General features: G+C 58.4%; 1 protein-coding gene across 2 annotated transcripts in view; it reads right to left on the bottom strand.

Moving 5' to 3' along the window:
• Positions 1-2,745: 2,745 nt before the first annotated feature.
• Positions 2,746-20,751, bottom strand: part of NXN (nucleoredoxin) — a 162,834-nt gene continuing 144,828 nt past the window's right edge. For both annotated transcript variants that reach the window (XM_002718895.4, XM_051824571.2), the window contains exons 6-8: positions 8,794-8,973; positions 7,264-7,388; positions 2,746-4,240 (exon numbers count right to left, since the gene is read on the bottom strand). In XM_002718895.4, the coding sequence (XP_002718941.1) occupies positions 4,058-4,240; positions 7,264-7,388; positions 8,794-8,973 (488 nt within the window). In that variant the 3' untranslated portion in view covers positions 2,746-4,057. The remainder of the gene's footprint in view (positions 4,241-7,263; positions 7,389-8,793; positions 8,974-20,751) is intronic.

Genomic DNA, 20,751 nt, shown 5'->3' with positions numbered 1-20,751 from the left:
GGCCGAGGCTCAGCAGCCAGGGGGCCGAGTGTCAGGTGTCACAAAGAGACTGTTCTCTCTTTACAGTGCGTTCGGCGTCGGGAGTCCCGATTGCTCACTTGGGCAGAGCCACCTGTCGCAGTCTCAGAGTTGAGGTGGGCCAGGGCCACGACCAAAGCTGCGGCTTCCTCAGAGTGCTGGGCAGAAGGAGTGGATGCCGGCCTCCGAAGGCAGGCGCCATGACCGCAGGCCTGTAGGGCGGCCCCTGATTCCTCATAGCTGGGACCTACATGTCCTCTGATGACCACAGGAGATTTTAAATGTCTGTTTTTTTTAAACTCTTGTTTACTCGGAAGGCAGACAAGATAGAATAGATACACACACATACACATATGTATATATAGAAAATAGATCAATCCTCTTTGTACTGGTTCACTTCCCAAGTGTCTGGAACAGCCCAGGCTGGGCAGGCCAAAGCCAGGTGCCTGGGACTCAACCTGGCCTCTCCCATGACTCAGGGACGGAGGCTTTCACAGGCTGCCACATTAGTTACTGAGAATTCAACAGTGCTGCAGAATGAGTACCACCCAGTCCTACTCACATCTTCCCTTGCCCTGGAAGTACTCCAGAATGCCAGGTGGCAGCCCCCTGACAGCTGGCACACTCGCTCATCTTTGCACTTTGACATACAAGGCACACCTAGGCCATCTTCGTCATGCTTGCCCCATAGAAGGGGGAATCCTAGACATAAGGCAGAACCAGGGGCTGGTGCAGTTTAGGGGTAAAGCCACCACCTGTGATGACAGCATCCCATTTGGGCACCGGCTCAGGTCCTGGCTGCTCTACTTCCCATCCAGCTCCCTGCTAATGTGCCTGGGAAAGCAGTAGATGGCGGCCCAAGTGCTTGGGCCCCTGCACCCACGTGGAAGACTCAGATGAAGCTCCTGGCTGCGGCCACTTGAGGAGTGAACCAGTGGATGGAAGCTCCATCTCTCCCTTTCTTTGTAACTCTTTCAATTTTTTTTTTTTTTTTTTTTTTTGTAAAAAGAAATAGCCAACATGAGAATCTCCTCCACCCGGCTTTTGGGTCCTAGGAAATACTTACCTTTGTACAGGCTCACAGACCACTAGCACGAATAACGAAGCACACAGCTGTGACTGTCCCCGAACCTGCAGTTTCCCGGGGAGGCCACAAGGTGTGCTCTCGTCCTTGCTGGCGGCTGCAGCGAGGGATTAGGTAAGGTGCTCACTTCAACACCGGCCCAGGGGCAACCTGGAAAGATCTCGGGCTCAGCATCCCCAGGTCCACCCTGGGGCCCTGGAAAGCAGTGCAGGGGCCCTCCTGAGCCTCGCCGTCCATCCTGCTTCCCACTGTGTGCAGTCCTGTGGGGCAAGTGTGGGCCTGCCAGGAAGGCCGGGAGGTGGCAAGAGCAGAAGGCACCTGTGGGATTGGAGCACGTGGGACCCATACTCGGTCCCACACGTGCAGCGCTCCTGTGCGGGGACCCTGAAGGTCCCGCCGATGGGTTCCCGGGCCATACCCTGCCGTCTGCACCATGGCTGGATTCCACGTGTGGCCCTGGAACCAGGCAGCAGGAGGCGGAACAGCTTTTTCATGTCTTCAACCAGGCAACAGGAAAAAACAAAATCTGCCTGGAAACCACCACTTGAAGCTAGCCTGATGCCAAAAAGCAGGGCTGGCTCCTTCTGCTCAGTAAGTGATAGCCACTGAGTTCCGGGACACATGGGGGTTGGGGAGCGATAGCAGGAAGCCACCTTGCTCCTGGGAAAGCAGCTGGCTTCCGTCTGCCCACTGGACACAGCAATCCCAAACACAGCCCCCTTTCCTTAAACAGATCTTTAACATGGGGAGACAGGTAGGGGAAAAAAGCCGTCTCCTCTCCGTCGTGCGAAGGAGAGGGATCTGGAAGTCGTCGTGGGGCGCACAGCTCTGGGAGCCCAGCACGCCGTTTTTACAGCCCCCCTCCTGCCTCCACCTGCAGGGCATGGCTCCCCTTGCTGCTGGTGTCGGGAGCTGCTTCCAGTTAGCAGGGCTGGCTGGGAGGGATTCCGGAGCTGCCCTGTCGCCCGTTTGCTCTGCACCATGGAGAAAGGGGCCCTCCCCACAGCAGCCGCCACGGGGGCCTCAGCCCTCCACGTGCACCCTAAAAGGGCACTCCTGGCGGCCGGGATCCAACTACGTGCAGCTCAGAACAGCCAGCCCAGGACAGCCCCCAGGCTCACAGGTGACCTACTTTTCCCGTGGCAACCCGCTGGACTGTCTGCTCCCAGAGACCTGGGATCACCTTTCCCCGAGGCAGTCCTAGGATAGGACACAGAAACCCTGCCCACGTTCTAAGGGCCGTCAGCCTCAGCTTGTATCCCGGAGTCCGTCCGGCCCAGGCCCGGGACACAGCGGGTTTGAGGGCCCCCACCTCCTGCACCCTTCTCAGAGAGGCCCTCTGTGGGCCTTCGCAGGCTTCAGGGCATTGGCTCCCTGCAGGGAGGGGAAGAGCAAGGACGTCCGAGGTGGGGAACTAGGAACTCCCTCTCCATCAGGGGCCGCACAAACCAGGAGGGACGGCGGCCAGCGCAGGAGGGGCCTGCCTCAGGCAGCCCAGGACAAACAACCCCGTTAGGGCTTGGGATTCTTGGACAGTTTGGAACGCAGCCACTAGGTGCCCGGCCCCAAAGAGTCACCCCACCCCCCACCCCCACCCAAACAGGTAGAGCAGACTTCACATACCAAGGACAGCAAAGGCCACGTGCTTGACAACGTCCAGATGCCTGCTTTATTTCTCGCTAGGTAGATGGCGTCTCAGGCCAGCAACATCAAACAACAGTCTAATTACCAGCTAAGTGTATACCTCTGAACTACAGATGGACAATCCAGTTCAGCAAGGGGCAGCCGTGCCAATAGCTCCTTAGCGCGGCCGGGTTCTCCAAATGGACGATTCCGGTGCTGAGTGGAGCCCGGGGTAAGGCCTGGGACTGTTTCACGGCCCTGACACCCATCTGAGATGAACACCCCGAAAATCCCAGGCCAAAGTCCACCGCCCAAATCTTAAGAACACGGCTGCTGTTGGGGGTTTTGTGCTCAATTCAGGCCCTTCGAGAACCCAGGCCACCTGGCCTCGCACAAGGGACCTAAGGCTTCTGCTGCCAGGCCCCGGCCCCCTCCTGCTCCAGGGCACAGCGCCTTGTGCAGGCTCAGGGGAAAGCGAGGCGTTGGGAAGAAAAGGGAGTGACAGGGTAACCCGAGGGGGGTGCAGGGGCCTCGGCAGAGGTCCTGTGGCCTCAGACGCAGCACTGACCGTGCCAGCGAGGTGTGCCCAAGGGGTGGAATTCAGTCCCAAATCCCCAGAGAGGAGGAGCTGTTCTCTGAGCAGGCAGAAACCTGGGGCGGGTCAAGAGCAAGCAAGGGACGAAATGAAGGAAAGCAGCTCTCCTCTCACCGTGGAGCTCAACAAAACGGCCACTGCAGCCACTCACGCTTCCCACCTGAAACACCCCCCAAGCTTCCGTTCAGATTTGGAGATCCCTGCCCAAGAACCCACGGGCGGAGAAGGATGAGGTCACTCAGGGACGCTGCCGTCAGCAGGTCCAGCCACGGCCTCTGCTCCCCCGACACGCGTGTCACCGAGCAGCTCCCCCTGCCCCGCCCCGGCTGTGTGGGGCCGTGTGTGTGTGTGTACGTGTGTGTGCTGACTCTGTGTTAGGGCCAGAGCCCTGATCCGCTGTCCCCGCACACACCTGTGCGGGAGAACACCCTGGCGGACCCGTCACCCACAGGCAGTGACCTGGACGGAGCACAGCCGTCCCAGTCTCAGGCCTGGCTGGGTGATGCCATCCCCACGAATGCCCAGCAGAGCTTCCCAACACCGTGGGTTCTACTGCCGCCAGGAGGACGCGCACCCCGGGGTGCTGGCAGAGGAGTGAATGCAGAGACAAGGCACCACAGAGAGGTGGGACACGGGGGCTGTGTGACTCGGGCCGCACCAGGAGAGTCCAAGGGCCAAGGGAGGGAAGGGGAGGAGGAGGAGACAGTTTTAAATAACGCCCGGAGGTGGCGGCCCCACTAGATGGGCTCGGGTTTGAGCTTCTCTGCTAGGAAGTCATTCACAAAGGCCTCCACGATGGCAGGGGTGATCTCCTCCACGTCCATCACGTACTTGGCCCGGGCCGACATGTCCAGGATGGTGAGCAGAGGGGCGGCCTCGGGCAGGTTGGTGTAATCTCGCAGGGAGTCGGTCATGTCATCCTGGAAGTCACCGAGGGGACAGAACACCAGGGAGTTAAAGAAGGAGGGTCCCCTAGGCCCGGCCTCCCCAGAGGGCACGGAGGTGGGACTGCCCCATCATCCTGGAGAGCAGGCTTCCCACAAGGCTGGACGGGGTCTCAGCGTGGGGAGCAGGGGCCCCTGCCCACTGGGGAAACGGGGGCCACCTGGTACACTTCCCTCTCTGCATTCCCCCAGACCGCCAGGCGAGTCCGCCGGACGACCACGAAGGCAGTGTGCTCGTCTTCCACTCTGACAGATGTGATAGCCTTAGACTGGCTTAAAAATGTCCACTGATTTGAGAGAGAGATATCTCCCATCTACTGGCCCTCTCCCCAGACACCTGCAACCAGGCCCAGGGTTGGGTCAGATTGAAATCTGGAGCCAGGATCTCCACTGGGCTCTCCCGCACGGGTGGCAGAGACTCCAGTACCTGAGCCCTCATCTGCTGCCTCCCAGAGTGTGCCTTAGGGGGAAGCTAGATGGGAAGCTGACCAGCTGGGACTTGAACCGGGCACTCTGATACGGCACAGCTGTGCCACAGTGCCCACCCTGGGTTGCTCAAGTTTGCAATCAACTCTCATTTATTTGCAACCCCGCTGTGGATGATCTGAGGCCAGCCTGGACTCCCACCCCGCAGTGTTTCTAAACTTGTTTGCCGGGGCCTTCAGGGAGAGTCAGAGGTGCACAGGCAGCCAGAGCGCACACTGGCCGGCCACATCGATCCGGGAGGGAGGCTGGCACTTTCTCACGTAGTCCCAGCGGCCATCCAGGTGAAGTTCTCCAGCATCAGATACAGCTTTGCTCAAATATAGAGACAAACAAGGAGAATGGATCTGCGAGGCCACACCAGGAGGCTGCCTGCCCTGGGAGAGGACTCTGCAGGCCCCACGAAGGGCTCGGTGAGTGGGAGGCAGGAACTTTGTGCCTCACCAGGTTCTGAGACCAACACCCCACTCCTTTCTGAGAAGGCGCATCTTCAGGAAGCCTGTTATGACAGCCCTCTCCCCACCTGGAACCCACGCACCCTTGCCAGCCAGGCCTGGTGAGTCGGCCTGCTAGTGGTGTTCAGGCTCTCCGGGGCGACGGGTGACGGGCCTAGCAGTTAAGCTGCCAGTTGGGACACCCACGTCCCGTATCAGTACCAGGGTCCAAGTCCCAGCTCTGCACCCAATTCCAGCTTTTTGCCAGTGTGCACCCCGAAAGCAGAGAGGATGCAACCCATGTGGGAGACCTGGATTGAGTTCCTGGATTTGGCCTGGCCCAGCCCCAGGCATAGTGGACATTTGGGGAACCTGATGATGGGAGCTCCTTTGTCTGTCTCTGCCTTCCAAATAATAACGGAAATCTTCTTGGTAAACAGAACGGAGATAGCTGGATAAATACTATGCATCTAACTCCCTGTAGGAGCCCAGACCAAGCCACGCACTCCACTGCCTCTGAGCAACTCACAGGGAGGTGAATTTTCTTGTCTAGTAAGGCTGCAGAGGGGAGAGGGGAAGGGATCACGCAGAAGAGAGCAGCCCTGGCCGCAGTCCTGGGCTCAGAGGGTCTCAGTCAACGCCTGCTCTTCCCCGTGCCCACCCCCCTTCCATGTTGCCTGCCTTCTGAGCACACGGACAGAGAACGGGACCAAGGAAGCCCCCAAGGCCAGGAGCCCAGGTGAGGCACACAGGGAGAACGGGCAGCCAGGTGCAGAGACTAGCTGGTGACCCGGGCTCCTCTTGTCCAGTCTTCTGGGCCAGGGACCCTTCCTCCTGCTCCTGCCTGTCCTCACTCTTCTAGGCCTGGGCAAGTCTCCATTTGTCGGCGCCTGAGGACAGACTGGAGCCCGGCTTCTGGAGTTACAGTGACCTCGCGGGCAGCCCCTCTGCTACCTACTTCCTGTGTGACTGGCAAGGCACCGCTCCGAACCCAGGTCCAAATGCATTCAGCCACGGCTCCGAACACGGGGGGCTGATGACAGGAGGAAAGCAGCTGGCCAGCACCAGCGGCACTTCCCTCTGGGGGTCTGGGGAGCCGGTGCAGGTGGCACCCCCCGGCTGGTGCTGACCAGTTCCCAAAGCCCCGCCTGGCCCTTTCTGTTCTATACCCATCATTCCTCAGGGCCAATATACAGCGGAAAGCGTGGCAAGGGCAGAGTAGCGCTGTGTGTGACACAGCTGGGGCACCCGAGGCAGCGCCCTTGAACCCTCTTTGTTCCGCTCTAGCTGGGGGAGGGAGACTTGAGCCGCTTACGAGGGTCCCTGCAGGGACAGCAGGGCCAGCTTTTGAGGCGGTGATGAATGGGTGCTTCGGGGCATCTGGCCATGTGCCTGTCTTTTGAGTACCTCTCCAGGGATCTAGACGCAGCAGGAAACGAGAATGGGGGGATCTGGCTAACTGGGGGTGCAGGAGTGACTTCTGCGAGCAGGGTGGGACTGCAGACAGAGCATGCGTGCAGGATTCCTTGGGTGGGGGGAGTGAGTGGACACAGAGTATGGTCACCTTGCAGAAATGCCTGTTTGTGGGACCCAGACACCGACACCGCGGGGGGCCAGGCACCTGCCAGGGTGGCTCTGCTCAAGGGTTCCCCCACCCCGGCCTTCTCCCTTGCTTGGTGCAGCCCAGCTGGGGTCCCTCAGGCGACAGACTTTGGGTGAAAGCAATTGCCTGCCCCGACTGTCCCAGCCAGAGTAGAGCACTAAGCCCGCTTTGCTTTGCAGGCCGCTGGGGGAAGGACCAGCAAAGCTCATGCTTTTTAAAGCATTAGGGGCCTGGTTCTGACCCAGCACCGAGGGGAGTGACCCCGGTGTTCCGACTGCTGTGCTCTGTGGCAGCCCCGGTGGGAACCAGCCCCAGGAGGGCTTCCCGCTGCAGAGGCCGCTGCCTGAGAGGGGCAGGACGGGCCTCCGCCACCAGTGACACAGCGCCTCTTGCCACCTCCCCGCTTGGGTCTGGCTGCTTCAGCCCGCCCCTAGACTGGTACTGCTGGTGTCCCGAATGCCCTTCCCACCCACGCTCACCTCCCCAGCCACAAAGAACAGAAGCGGTGCCTCCTCCTCCTTGGCTTTGTACTTGGCAATGACTTTCTCGGCTATCGGCTGGATCAGCTGCTTGGCTGCCTCAGACTCTCCGTCATCCTCCGAGTCTGCCATGGGGGAGAAAAGACAAGAAGCGGGACCCCGTGGGGCCGGTTTCAGGGCCTGAGCTGCAGAAATGGCCATGTGAGTAAGCTCTGAATAAAAAAGCAATTCCTCCGGGGACGCAGGCCTCGCTTCCTGCATGCGTGAGTGTGCACACATGTGCACAGACACACACAGACACGTGTGCACGCTACGTGCCAGCAGCAAAGCATGCTTGCACACTCTCCTGTGTCTGGCTCCCTGGGAATAACTCGCTTCCCCCGGGGGCGCCGTTGCCCCGCGGGGTTCCCAAGCCCACCCTGGAAGCTGAACTTCCCCTCTACAGGCCCTGCTTTTCTCTCAATCGTGGGACCTCAGACCTGTGGCTTTCTAGGGAAACCAGCACAAGGATCGGTGGTGAGGACTGAGGTGTGGCTCCAGCTTTGACGGTGTTGGTGTTGGGGGCACCACAGCTGCGGGAATGCCAGCTTCACAGCTGGCAGCCGGATGGGCCTAGGGGTGAGGCTGAGTGCACCGGAGCCACAGACCAGGCCCCTCAGCAGGGCGCCAGGGCTCACTCTTGTTGCAACCTGTAGCTGAGAGCAAGAACAACACTCCCAAGTGGCCAGAGCAGGGGAGGGCACAGACAGAGGGCATGCACCCAAAACACCACAGCGCCAGAGAGACCATGGGTGCCAGACACACCCGGCATCCACATCGGATGGGCGCTGTGACACCGTACAATTCGCTTGGCCTCCCTGGGACCCTGTTTCTGCATTTTTGCAGACGGCCACAACTTCCTCACCGAGCAGTGGGCCAGAAAGCCTCAGGGTGAACAATTCCTCAAGGCTGCCTCTCCCCAGGGAGCACAGACCCAGGCAGCCGTTCAGTTTCTTACAGGCAGGGGGCACAGTGGCCTTGGCTGGAAGCTGCTCAGTCTACACAAGGAACCAGGGTCAACCCCCTCCCCCCAGGGCCTGTGGACCCTAGATGGCTGCTCCTCTGTCCTGCCCAGGCCCAGCCCAGCCACCCACCTGAGCAATGTGGTTGGCCAGTGAGGACGGCTGTACCCCGAGGCCCCAGGCCAGCTCTCTCAGCCCCTGGAGCAGTTCTCCGGAGCACAGAGGGTCTGCAGAAGCAGCTGGAGTCAGCGTTGGCCCCCTGCGGCTGCTGTGCCTGCAGCCCTGCCTCTTTCCACCAAGGGCTCTGGTCCTGTTGGGGCTGAGGACATCCTCCAGGCTGACCTGTTCTGCCCAGCAGGCAGCCGCGGTGCAGCTCCCCGGACACCTCCCGCCCCGGCAAAGCCATGAATAAATCACTGGGGTCAGAAGCAAGGCTGGGGGGAGAGACAAGGGCCCAGGCAGTGCTGCCAGGGACAGGCACCAGCCACGTGAGGGCCACCCTGACTGGGGTCCCCAGTGAGTGCCATACCTACGAAAAGCACGAGGCAGGGGCCCTCGTTGAGCTGCACGGCGTTGGAGTCCGAGAGCTCCAGCACGGGCTTCGGGTGCCACGGGAACTCCCTGCAGTCCTCGTCGTTGAGCACCTCCACGCGCCCCTGCCGGGTGATCACCTCCCCCTGCGGGTCCAGCACGATGAGGGTGGGGATGCCTGCAAGAGAGAGCGCACCGGCTGGGCCCAGGGCACACACGCAGGCTCCATGTGGGGAACCCAGGCCAGGAAAGCCCCAGGCAGAATCCAGGCTCGGCCACGAAGTGGTTGCATGGAACCTTCCTGTGTGACCCTGATCAAGTCCGTTTGCCTCTCTGGGCCTTGGTGTCCTCAGCTGTCATTCTTCTACCTCCCACGAGGTGAGGGGCAACGGGTAACGCATTAAAGCACTGGGCACAAGGTTTCAGCTCAAGCCGCCCTCTAAGGAGATCCCAGAGACAGAACCATGGCGATATGACACCAGGATCTTGCCATGTTGCGTGCTTGTTAGGGACCCAGCAGCCTCCACACTCCCGACACACTCTCCTGCACCCGTGTGGGAGGCCTGGAAGTAGCTCCTGGCTCCTGGCTTCAGATCAGCTTAGCTCTGGCCATGGCAGTCATTTGGGGAGTCAACCAGCAGATGGAAGACCTCTTTCTCTCTCTAGCTCTGTACCACGATAGTCCCCTCCAACAACACCTTGGCACACACACACACACACGCAGAGGAGATGTGATGGGAGTCCTCACCCAGGCTAGAAGTGGAGCAGGGTGCCACCAGGCAGGAGAGGAGCCTGGGGCCAGGCTGCAGCAGGGGAATTGGGGGAGGATGACAGCTGTCTGCCAGAGAGCCCGCAGCCCAGCCCCCAGCCCAGCCACTGCCTAGAAGATTCCAGTGTCCACTGCTCTGACGGGGACAGTCCTTGGAGGCAGTAGGGCACTGGAGTCCCAGGCTGGAGTAAGAAATGCAGCACAGAGGCCAGCATTGTGGCATGGCCGGGTAAGCCACTGCCTGCGGTGCCGGCATCCCAGATGGGAGCGCCAGTTCAAGTCCCAGCTGCTCCACTTCTGATCCAGCTCCCTGCTAAGGTGCCTGGGGCTCCTGCCACCCACATGGAGATCGGGAGTTCCAGGCTCCTGGCTTCAGCCTGACAAAACCTCAGCTGAGTAGCCACTTAGGGAGTGGACCAGCAGGTGGAAAATCTCTTTCTCTCTGTCTCTTCCTCTGTCATTCTACCTTTCAAATAAAATAAATCTTAAAAAAAAAAAAAGAGCTTGAATTCATGCAGAAGATATTTAAAAAGAGACTATAACAGAGAGAGCAAGCGCGAGAGCAACACAAAGCTTGCCTGTAAACGGCACGTGCCTGAACCATCACACTTAGCGGACTCAGAAGCCCTGCCCCGGCTACAGTGGCCTTTGGGTCTGCCAGCCCCCTGCTCTTCGCCTCCTGCACCCCGCTGCTTCTGCTCCAGCCAGCGCTGACCCCAGCGACTGCAGCCCACTGTGTCTGCCTGGCCCTACCCTCTGGGGCCTCTTGTCTTCACTGGCGGCTGGTGCATTATCCTTGCATTATCCAGACTTGCCTTGTGTAGCCTTCTGGGATAGACCAGAGCTTGAATTCTCTATGAAAGCCAGAGCAATTTAATATTTATAGGTTCCAAAGCAGTCGGTCAGTAATTTGCTCCACTGACATTTCACTTCCCGGTGGGAGGGATGCCAAGGGACTGGGAGCATGGCCTCAGCATTCTGGAGCCTGTGGCGTAGCCGATCCGGTAGGTGTGCCATCAGCCCCGCTGTCACAAGGAATACGCGACCGCTTTAGGCTCACAGCTGTTAGAAGACGTGGCTGGGGGGCCGGCACTGTGGCTCAGTGGGTTAAAGCCCCGCCAGCATCCCACATGGGCGCTGGTTTGAGTCCCGGCTGCTCCACTTCCCATCCAGCTCTCTGCTATGGCCTGGGAAAGCAGTAGAAGATGACCCAAGTGCTTGGGCCCCTGCACCCATGTGGGAGGCCTAGAAGTAGCTCCTGGCTCCTGGCTTCAGATCAGCTCAGCTCTGGCCATGGCAGTCATTTGGGGAGTCAACCAGCAGATGGAAGACCTCTTTCTCTCTCTAGCTCTGTACCACCTTTAGTCCCCTCCAACAACACCTTGGCACAGCTCCTGGAGCAGAGCTGGAAGAGGGTGATGGCAAGCAGGGGGTAACCAGAGCCTACTGTGAGGCCAGACGCAGTAGCAGGCCTGCGGGTGGCCAGCTTCCGCTCCCAAGAAGGGATATCGAAGGCAGAGAAGCCCCTCCCTGCTCGGTGCCTCAGTTTCTCTGAAGGCCCCTCATTACACCACAGCTGCAGCAGAAACTGGGAGAGTGGAGCAAGGACACGGAGCCCCTGCTGATCCACTTTGGAACAGCTCCCCACACCTCCCCTAGAGCTCAGCCACTGCAAGTCCCCTCTTGCTTTTGATGATTTGAGCCCAAGACACAGTGGGTGTTAGACACTGCCTGCTTCCCATATCAGAGCGCATGGGTCTGAGTCCCAGCTCCACTGCTGCCATGCAGCTCCCTGCTAACGCGCACCCTGGGAGGCAGCAGCAGATGACCCGAGAACTTGGGTTTCTGCCATCCATGTGGGAGACCGGAAATGAGCTCCGGGCTTCAGCCTGGCCTATCCTTGGCTGTTGTAGGCATTTCAGGAGGGAACCAAAGATGGAAGATTCTCTCTCTCTCTCCTCTGCCTTTCAAATAAAATGAAAGTAAATGAATACAAAACTCAGAAATAGGATCTCAGGACGATGAGGTACACAGGGGCAGGGGCAGTGCTGGGCATGACTGCATCAATAAAATCGAATCAGTAAAATCAGCGCAGTTAGACCTGGACCCAGGGAAGCCACAGGTGTCTGATACATGGACAGGGTCAGCATCTCTACTGCGTGGTCCAGGCCGCCTCCTCACCACCCGATCCTGGGCTAGCTTGGCCCTAGAGCCTTCCCCAAGTCAGGGACCAGAGGGCCAGGAAAAGGGAACTCCCCTGTGCAGCGTGTCTGCTCTGTGCCAGGCACAGCACAGCTGCGGCCCCAGGTCATCCTCCTAACGGATGCTGTGGGGCACCACTCTCCCCAGCCTGCAGGAGGTAGTCGCCTGCCCAGGGTCCCCCGGCCCGTCGGTGGTCACGCTGGGACAGAAACCCTGGTCTGCCCATTGTAAGAGCTGCTGCTCTTCCCCTCCCTGCCAGGCTGCCGACTCAGCTGGGGACTCGGGTGAACAGGACAGGGCAAGGCCTCCCTTGGCTCAGGCTGTGGGAAGGAGGCTGGGATCATACCACGTCTTCCCTCACCTCCCGTCGGTCCCACTCCCCCGCCCTTGAAGCAGGTCCACGGACGTGGACACTTCTGGAATGCCGCCAACAGGAACCCTACAAGGCACGGCGGGGATTTCCAATAGATGCCTTTAGACACCCCAGCCAGGGGCTCCCTGAAGGGAGTGAAAACGGGGAGCGGCACAGGCTGACCTGAACCTGCCGATCCCAGCTGGGAGGGCCGGGAAGAACGGGCGGAAGGACAGGCCGAGTCCGGGGAAGACCCAGGCAAGCCGCTGGACTTCTCCGAGACTTCTCGCCACGGCTGCCAGGGGATACGGGGACTTTCTCATCGTGTTTGGTTGTTGTGAGGAACAAACAAGACATGTAAAATGTCTTCCACCCAAGTGGCTGCTATCCAGTAAGGCCCCCCCAAGTATCTGCTAGTGCTGTGAACCCGTTTCTGTTTTTTACAAAAGCTTCCCTGAAGCAGCGTGGCTCCTAAGAAGGGCAGACGGGTCCTTGCTCTGGTGAGCGCAGCAGAAACCTCTGAGCCGGGCTGGAAGACATTAGCTCTAGAAACAGAAAACAGGCAACGTCACGGCCACACCGAGAGCTCCAGGAATGCTGACGCCTGCCAAGCCTGCGGCTGGCACTCTCCTCCCCCCACCAGCCCAAGTGTAACTTTTGGGCTTACAGTGTATACCTGGTGTCCCTAGAGCAGGCTCAGCCCCAAGTCCCCTGCCCTGGGGAGGAGGGCGGGACCACAAGCAGCACCTAAAACCCCTTCGCTGTCACCCACAAAGCGCAGACAAAACAGGGCGAGCCCTAAGCACTCTTTCTTCCCAGGAGGAACCCACTTGTGAGCATTTTAAACCATCTGAAAGCTCAGCGTGCCGACTGTTCCATGGCTTAGGTTGCTGGTTTTTCTCCTGCCAAGGAGATGGAGTTTTAAAGGGGAAGGGACTCCGGGGATGGAGATCAGAGCCAGGGAGGGGCCGAGCGCCAGGCAGGGCTGTGACCCAGCTTTTGCGGCATCTGGGTGGCAAGAGGCTCTGAGGGGGCTGGGAAGGCATCACGAAAGACTGCTGGGGCTAGGGGCCGGCACTGTGGCGCAGCGGGTTAAAGCGCCGGCCTGCAGCGCCAGCATCCCATATGGGCACCGGTTTGAGTTCCAGCTGCTGCACTTCCGATCCAGCTCTCTGCTGTGGCCTGGGAAAGCAGTAGAAGTTGGCCCAAGTCCTTGGGCCCCTGCACCCACGTGGGAGACCCGGAGAAAGCTCCTGGCTCCTGGCTTCAGATCAGCTCAGCCCTGGCCATTGCGGTCATCTGGAGAGTGAACCAGCGGATGGAAGACCTCTCTCCCTCTTTCTCTCCCTCTCTCTCTCCCGCCTCTGGCTCTACCTCTCTCTGTAACTGTCTTTCAAATAAATAAATTTTTTTCTTAAGAAGAAAAAAAGACTGCTGGGGCTGAGAGAAAAAAAATGGGAGGAGGAGCAGATTCTGGGACAGGAAGAGCAGGGAGAACATGGTGGCTGGCAGGGCACAAAGTGGGGGTACTTCAAATAGTTCAGGGGAAAACAGGGGCAAAAGACAGGCTTATTTTGGTGCAAAAAAGCTTTTGGAATACATGCATGGTTTTTTTGTTGCCATTTCCATGAACTTCTGGAGGACCCTTCATGTTATTTGTGCAAATGGTTGTACGGGGGCCAGTGCATGATGCGGCGGGTTCAGCTGCCACCTGCGGCGCCAGCATCCCGTATGAGCACGGGTTCAAGTCCAGCTGCTCCACTTCTGACCTAACTCCCTGCTAATGCACGTGGGAAGGCGGTGGAAGATGGCTCCAGTGCTTGGGTCATTGCACCCATATGGGAGACCCAAATTAAGTTCCAGGCTCCTGGCTGCAGCCTGCCCAGCCCTAGCTGTTGCAGCAATTTGGGGAGTGAATCAACAGGTGGAAATTCTCTTTCTCTCACCCCGTCCCCTTCTCTGTAACTCTTTCAAATAAATAAAATAAATCAAAAAAAAAAAAAAAAAAGAAAGAAAAGAAAAGAAAAGGAAGAAAAAAAGCCAGACAATGGCTGTCATGAAGACTGCGGCAACATGGGTCACCCAGTGCAGTGTGTCCCTTACGATGAGGGGTATGGACGATGCCAAAAGGGACTCAGAAAAGTGACACAGTCAACAGTGTGGATGGGGGCCGGCACCGCGGCTCACTAGGCTAATCCTCCGCCTAGCAGCGCCGGCACACCGGGTTCTAGTCCCGGTCGGGGTGCCGGATTCTGTCCCGGTTGCCCCTCTTCCAGGCCAGCTCTCTGCTGTGGCCCGGGAGTGCAGTGGAGGATGGCCCAGGTGCTTGGGCCCTGCACCCCATGGGAGACCAAGAAAAGCACCTGGCTCCTGGCTCCTGCCATCGGATCAGCGCGGTGCGCCGGCTGCAGCGCGCCAGCCGCGGCGGCCATTGGAGGGTGAACCAACGGCAAAGGAAGACCTTTCTCTCTGTCTCTCTCTCTCACTGTCCACTCTGCCTGTCAAAAAAAAAAAAAAAAAGAGTGTGGATGGGGACACAGCTGAACCTGGCCAGCGGGTCCTCAAGACAGGCACGATGACACCTAACAGCAACACCCCTGTGACACAGGAACTCCAGAAACAACCCCTGCCCGTCGGGAGTGGACGTCAGCTGTGGCGTGCTCAGACAAGGAAACACTCTTGAGCGCTGCACATGAAAATGAACTAGACAGAAATATCGACAAGGGGAAAGCTTGTAGACTTAGCGATGAGCCAGATGAGCCAGAGAAGCAAGGCGGTGTGCGGCATGGGACCATTTTAAGCAGGCGCCTAAAAAACACCCAGAGCAGAACTGTGTGTCTTGCACAGATCACACGTCGCAGCGGAAACGTGCTGAAGACATGCTCAACGTGTGGAAGTGCTAGGAAGTTAGAAAGGAGCCTATGCCGTGTGAGGGGGCCTGAGGGAAACAAAGACCGTTGGAGGCAGCCCAGGATCTTATGCCTGGAAGTCCTGCCTGTACCCCAGTAACTCCCCAGGTGGTCTCAGCCCTCCCCCAGGGAAAGCTCTCTGCCTCACATCTGCATTCTTTCTTGCATGAAGACAAGAACCCACCCCATCCATCTCCGCTAGGAGAACACAGTGGGCAGCGGAGGAGCGGGCACCTCACCTGTATCTGCCACTAGGCTCCCGCTCGTTTATATTTTAAATACCTGAGCAAAAACACCCATCTGGGGCACTGGTCACATTTGGTCCCATTTTTAAAAATATAATAGATTCCCCAAATTAAACAAGGCCCACACAGCAGCGTGCCAGGACGGCTCAGCCGGCACCCGCCCCGTGAAGGCTGAGCCTTCACAGAAACCTCGAGGGTGGCCGCTTGCCCACTGCTGACGGGGAAGAACCATCTCCAGATGCTTCGTTTCTCATGGAAACAGATTCCACCTCCAGTGGGTTTGTGGAGGGGCAAGGGAGAGGGTAGAAGAAGGGAGAGAGAGAGAACGGCGGGAGGCAGCAGAGGAAGAGGGGGCAGCAGGAGGGAGGCACAGGCGCAGAGAAACAGAACCAGATGCGGGGGAGCAAAGGGCCCGCCCACCACGGCCTCCCCGCCACCAGGCCCCAGGCCGTGTGCCCTCCTCCAAGGCTGGGGGCCCCGGCCCTAGAGAGAACACAGCGTTCTCTGACAGCCAAGGGTCACTGAGACAGTTGCTAATGAGACTTGCCTTCTGCCAAGTGTGTCTAAATGCTTTTCTCAAAGAGGCCTTCTTAAACAGCTCATGGGGCTACACGAAGCACGGAGATTGGGGGAGCCCAGGACTCGGGGGGAGCCAGCTGCTCCCCTGAGACACAGGAAAGGCACAGAGGTCGAATGTCAGGCCCTTCGTGCACTCGGGTGACCCTGGAAAGACTGCTGGTTCCCACGGCTGGGCTGGCTCCAGGGCACCCACGCCCCTGCCCCCCCAGCAGCAGCACCAGCGGGCCTGGCACACACTCAGCCTGAGGCCTGCGGCAGGTGTCGGCACTCTGTAAAAGGCCCGACCCAAGGCCCACCTGCGCCCCCACAACTGTCAGCACCGGCAAGGTCTCCCTCTCTCTGGGGCACAAGGGGGACAATTGGAGTGCAGAGAAGCCTTAAGCCCAGCTCCCAAGATGCTCCACTTCCTGTTTTCACCTGGTCAGGTCAGGTATCTCCCCCTCTGCGGGGCACAAAGAAAGACCAGGAGGAGGGGTCACCTTGGGAGCGGGCAGGGGGATGTGTGCCTGGTGCTGCTCTGGGAAGGCACTGTCATCAAAACACTCCAGGGAGAGGACACAGGTGGCTGAGAGCCCCGTGCACACAGAGCAGGGGCTTTCCCGGGGACCACCCTGCAGGATTTGCTGAGACCAGACATTGAGAGAGCTGGAAGCCTGCTCAGACTCCGTGTCAGAAACATTCAGCATTCGATCAGAAACAATAGGAAGATGGGGTGGGTGTTTGGCCTGCGTCGCACACAGCAGTGCTTGGTTTCAGCTCCCAGCTCTGGCTCCTGACGCCAGCTTCCTGCTAATGCAGACCCCGGGAAGCAGTGGTGATGGCTCAAGTAAGTGGGTTCCTGGCACCCACGCAGCAGATCTGGACTGCATTCCCAGCTCACGGCTTTGGTCCCAGCCCAGGCCTGGCCCAGCCCTGGTTACTGTGGGCATTTGGGGGTGGGGAGTAAAACAGTGGGTGAAAGCACTCTCTTCCTGCCTCCCAAAAAATAAACCAATTTTAAGAGTTTTGTGATACTGTGGAGAATAAGAAGGAACACACAGTTCCTTTGGGTTCAGAGGTGTTTAGGGCTACAGAAACAGGCAATCATGAGCCGGAGCAGCGTGGGGAGGAGCCGCCAGCGTCTCAGTGAGAGGGACTCAGACCCCGGTGAAGCCAGGGCTGTGCACGACCAGGGCGAAACCTGGTTTGGGAGGCAAGGGTGCGGCCCCGAGAGCAGGGCCGTCGGCACGGCGGAGCTGGGCACACGCACCCTCACGGCCCTGAGCAGACACCTCCAGAACCGCGTTCCCTCCTTAGCAGGTGGACGACTGTCACACCCGGGGAGGCCTGCGGTTGAGTTCAGAGACGTGAATCGAGCTCCTGCTGCTAATGTTCTCGTGTGTCAACAAATCGATACGTATTCGGCATGTGGCTTCAGGATCTGGTTTTTTTTTTGTTTGTTTGTTTGTTTTTTTTTTTTTTTTTTTTGACAGGCAGAGTGACAGTGAGAGAGAGGGAGACAGAGAGAAAGGTCTTCCTTTGCCGTTGGTTCACCCTCCAATGGCCGCTGCGGCCGGCGCGCTGCGGCCGGCGCACCACGCTGATCTGATAGCAGGAGCCAGGTACTTACCCTGGTCTCCCATGGGGTGCAGGGCCCAAGCACCTGGGCCATCCTCCACTGCACTCCCTGGCCACAGCAGAGAGCTGGCCTGGAAGAGGGGCAACCGGGACAGAATCCGGCGCCCCGACCGGGACTAGAACCCGGTGTGCTGGTGCCGCAAGGCAGAGCATTAGCCTAGTGAGCCACGGCGCCGGCCAGGATCTGGTTTTAACAGAATGTCCCCTACTAGAGTACCAGGCCCATCCTCGGATTCCGATATTAACGGATTCTTGATTTTAAAGTGGAGGCCCTGACAACAGTACTGCCACACACAAGAGAACCTAGGTATTTCCGCTTTTATGTGTAACTTGCTGGAGTGAGGCAACTTATTTAACGACTTGGGAACATTTTGTTTGTCCTTTAAGTATTTTAAAAGGCTTAAAAGCATAAACCAGTTTAAAATGTTTACAGGAGGTTAATTTTGTGAGTCTAAAAGATCTCTAACAAGGAGACACTAAAATTTCCTAGACACATAAATAGAATGAAAAATTCAAAAATGTATATTAGAAGTGCAAGTAAGGTTGAGGATTTTTTAAACTTGTATTTTAATCAATCAAATATGAATTTTTAAAATCGAAGTAAACCTCTGCATAATCTTTTTCATGGATAAAAGGCTGCCAAGCACACCACTGGTGGCACAAGACGCAGGGTGGGAGCAGCAGGCCGGCCCGTGGCCCAGATGGGCTCAGAGAGCCAGGCGACGGCAGCCCAGGACGCCCGAGCCAACCGCAGACCCCTTTGAAGCGGAGCATGGAGGCCAGGAGCCCCAGCTTTCCTCCAAACCGGGCTCCTGCAGGGACTTCGGGACAGAGCGGTCAATCCTGCCTTTTTGTCGGAGGAAGCAGCAGGTCCCAAGGAGGGGAGGCGACTTGTGTGCAGCCGCACAGCTGCTGAGTGGCAGGGCTGAGCCTGGAACCCTCTACAGCGCTGTTTTTTCTCCCAAGCCCCACCTGCCCCGAGAGCAGCGAATGGGGGTGGCTAGGAAATGGTACCAATCCACACCCCCAAGAAGGCTTGGCTGGGGCACCCTGGGTCCTCCCCAGCACTCCCTGTGCTGCCCCGTCCCCTGCCACAGGGCCAGTGCGTATCACCTTCTCCCCTGAGAACCGGGCCAGAAGCCAGGCACTGACTGCTCTGCCTGTCTCTCTCTGCAGGAGTTTAGGGCCCATGAGGTCAGGAGCTTTGTGGTTTTCTTTCTTTCTCTCTCTTTTTTTTTTTAGGTTTATTTTATTTTATTTGAAATGCAAAGTCACAGAGAGAGAGAGAAAGGATGAAACAGGGAGAGAGAGAGCTCTTCTATTTGCTGGTTCACTCCCCAAATGGCTGCAACAGCCCTGGGCTGGGCCAGGAGCCTCTTTCAGGTCTCCCACAGACGTCTGCTGCTTTCCCAGGTGCATTAGTAGCGAGCTAGATCAGAACTGGAGCAGCCAGGACTCGAACCAGTGCCCATATGGGATGCTGGCATTGAAGGCAGCGTCTTAACCTATGCCGCAGCACCGGCCCAGGCTCTGTGCTTTTAGTTCAGGAACAGATAAGCCCCTGGCAGACAACATGTATGTAACCACGTCTTGTTTAAAAAGAAAAAATACATGAATAGGAAGTCCCTGGTCTGGGAAAGAGAGAAGAATGGTAGCTGCTATGGACTGAATGGCTCTCCCAAATTCACATGTTGAGGACGGGCATTTGGCCTAGCGGTTAAGACACCTGCACCCCATATCCAAGTGCCTGGGTTTCACCCCCAGCTCTGTGCACCCCAGGAGGCAGCAGCAGGTGATGGCACAGGTAGTTGGGTTCCTGCCACACACACAGGAGACCCGGACTGAGTTCACAGACATTGGCTTCAGTCTGGCCCAGCCCCAACCACTGCAGACATCTGGGAGCGAGCAAGTGGGAGCGCTCTCTCTGTCTCTGCCTCTCAAATTAATTACTTTAAAACAAAAATCACATGCTGAAGCCCTGTTCCCCAGTGTGGCAGTATCTAGAGACAGAGCCCGTGAGAAGGAGGTGCTAACGGAGGCTGAGGTCCTGATCCCACAGGGCTGGGGCCTCTGGGAAGAACACACACCAGCGCCCCCTCCTCCAGATGTGAGGTCGCAGCCAGAAGGCCGCCATCTGTCGGCTGGCCGGGGAAGAGTCCACACCGCAAACCTGGGGGACGCTGCACTTCCCAGCCCCGAGAACAGAAACAAACTTCTGTCTGTGTCCTGGTCTGTGCTATTTTGTCATGACAGCCCCGGCGGACAGAGACAGCCACTCACGGGGTGGCAGGATCTTTCCTATGGCTGAGAGAGACCTGTACATCCCTGGAGTAGAGAAGCAGCTGATGGAACAAGACGAAGACCCCCGAACAACAGAGGCAGAATTGCAGGCGGTGGGGACGGCAGGGCTAACAAGCGGACAGGGCTGGGGGAGGCCTGTGGCCTTCCGAATGGTGGGGGCTGCTGAAGGAAAGGGCTGCTCCGTGGCGGGGGGGGGGGGCGCCGAGAGAATGCAGGAGAGCTGGCTGCTGAGGCCAGACGCCAGCCGAGGAGCAGGGAAGGGGGTGAGACACCGACAGCCACAGGACCTCTGTCCTGGTCACGGAGTGAGGCCCCTGCTCCACAGCGCCTGTCACTCTGCCCCCGGGCCAGCCTGGGAAAACTCTAAAAGTTGGTTCTTGGCAACCCTGCCCCACCCCCTGACATCAGGCAGTGGGTTTTCTTCTATTTTGGGAGTCGGAGGCAGTGGGATGCAAAACCTTGCCTAAATTTCTCCTAAAGCAGTACTTGTGTACTTACTGACCAGTAAGATCAAGGCGAAACGCTACAAGAGAACTCGCTAAGAACGCGTGCTGCTGCTGGGAGCAGTCACGGGATGCACATGGGTCACACACGCCCCCCCCCCCCCAATCCCAGCCATCCTGGAGCACAAGCTAATAGGGGCAGTGTAGGGGCAGGGAGCCGGGCACTGGGCCGCCTGTCTCAGCGCTCCAGGAGCAGCCGGCCCCTCCCCACAGTCAGGTGGTGGGGGCTGGGCCGCAGTCCCGGGCCCGCTCACAGCGCCCATCAGAAACCTCCCGGGATGACCAGCCTCTGCGATGTCTTTCTCCGTCTAGCCTAAACACCCCCATGGCACTGATCTCATTTAATCCAAACTTTTCAAAAGGCTCTAAGAATTCAAACAGTCAAGTCCAAAGATCTTGGCACTGCCCTCAAGGCCTTTGGTGATGAGGCCCCAGCAACCTTTTCCCACACTCTGCCCCCAACGCACGCCACAGTCATT

This window comes from Oryctolagus cuniculus, chromosome 17 (genome assembly GCF_964237555.1).
Source record: "Oryctolagus cuniculus chromosome 17, mOryCun1.1, whole genome shotgun sequence".
Lineage (NCBI taxonomy): Eukaryota > Metazoa > Chordata > Mammalia > Lagomorpha > Leporidae > Oryctolagus > Oryctolagus cuniculus.
The sequence above is the reverse complement of the archived record's forward strand: the minus strand, read 5'-3'. Positions and strand labels throughout refer to the sequence as shown.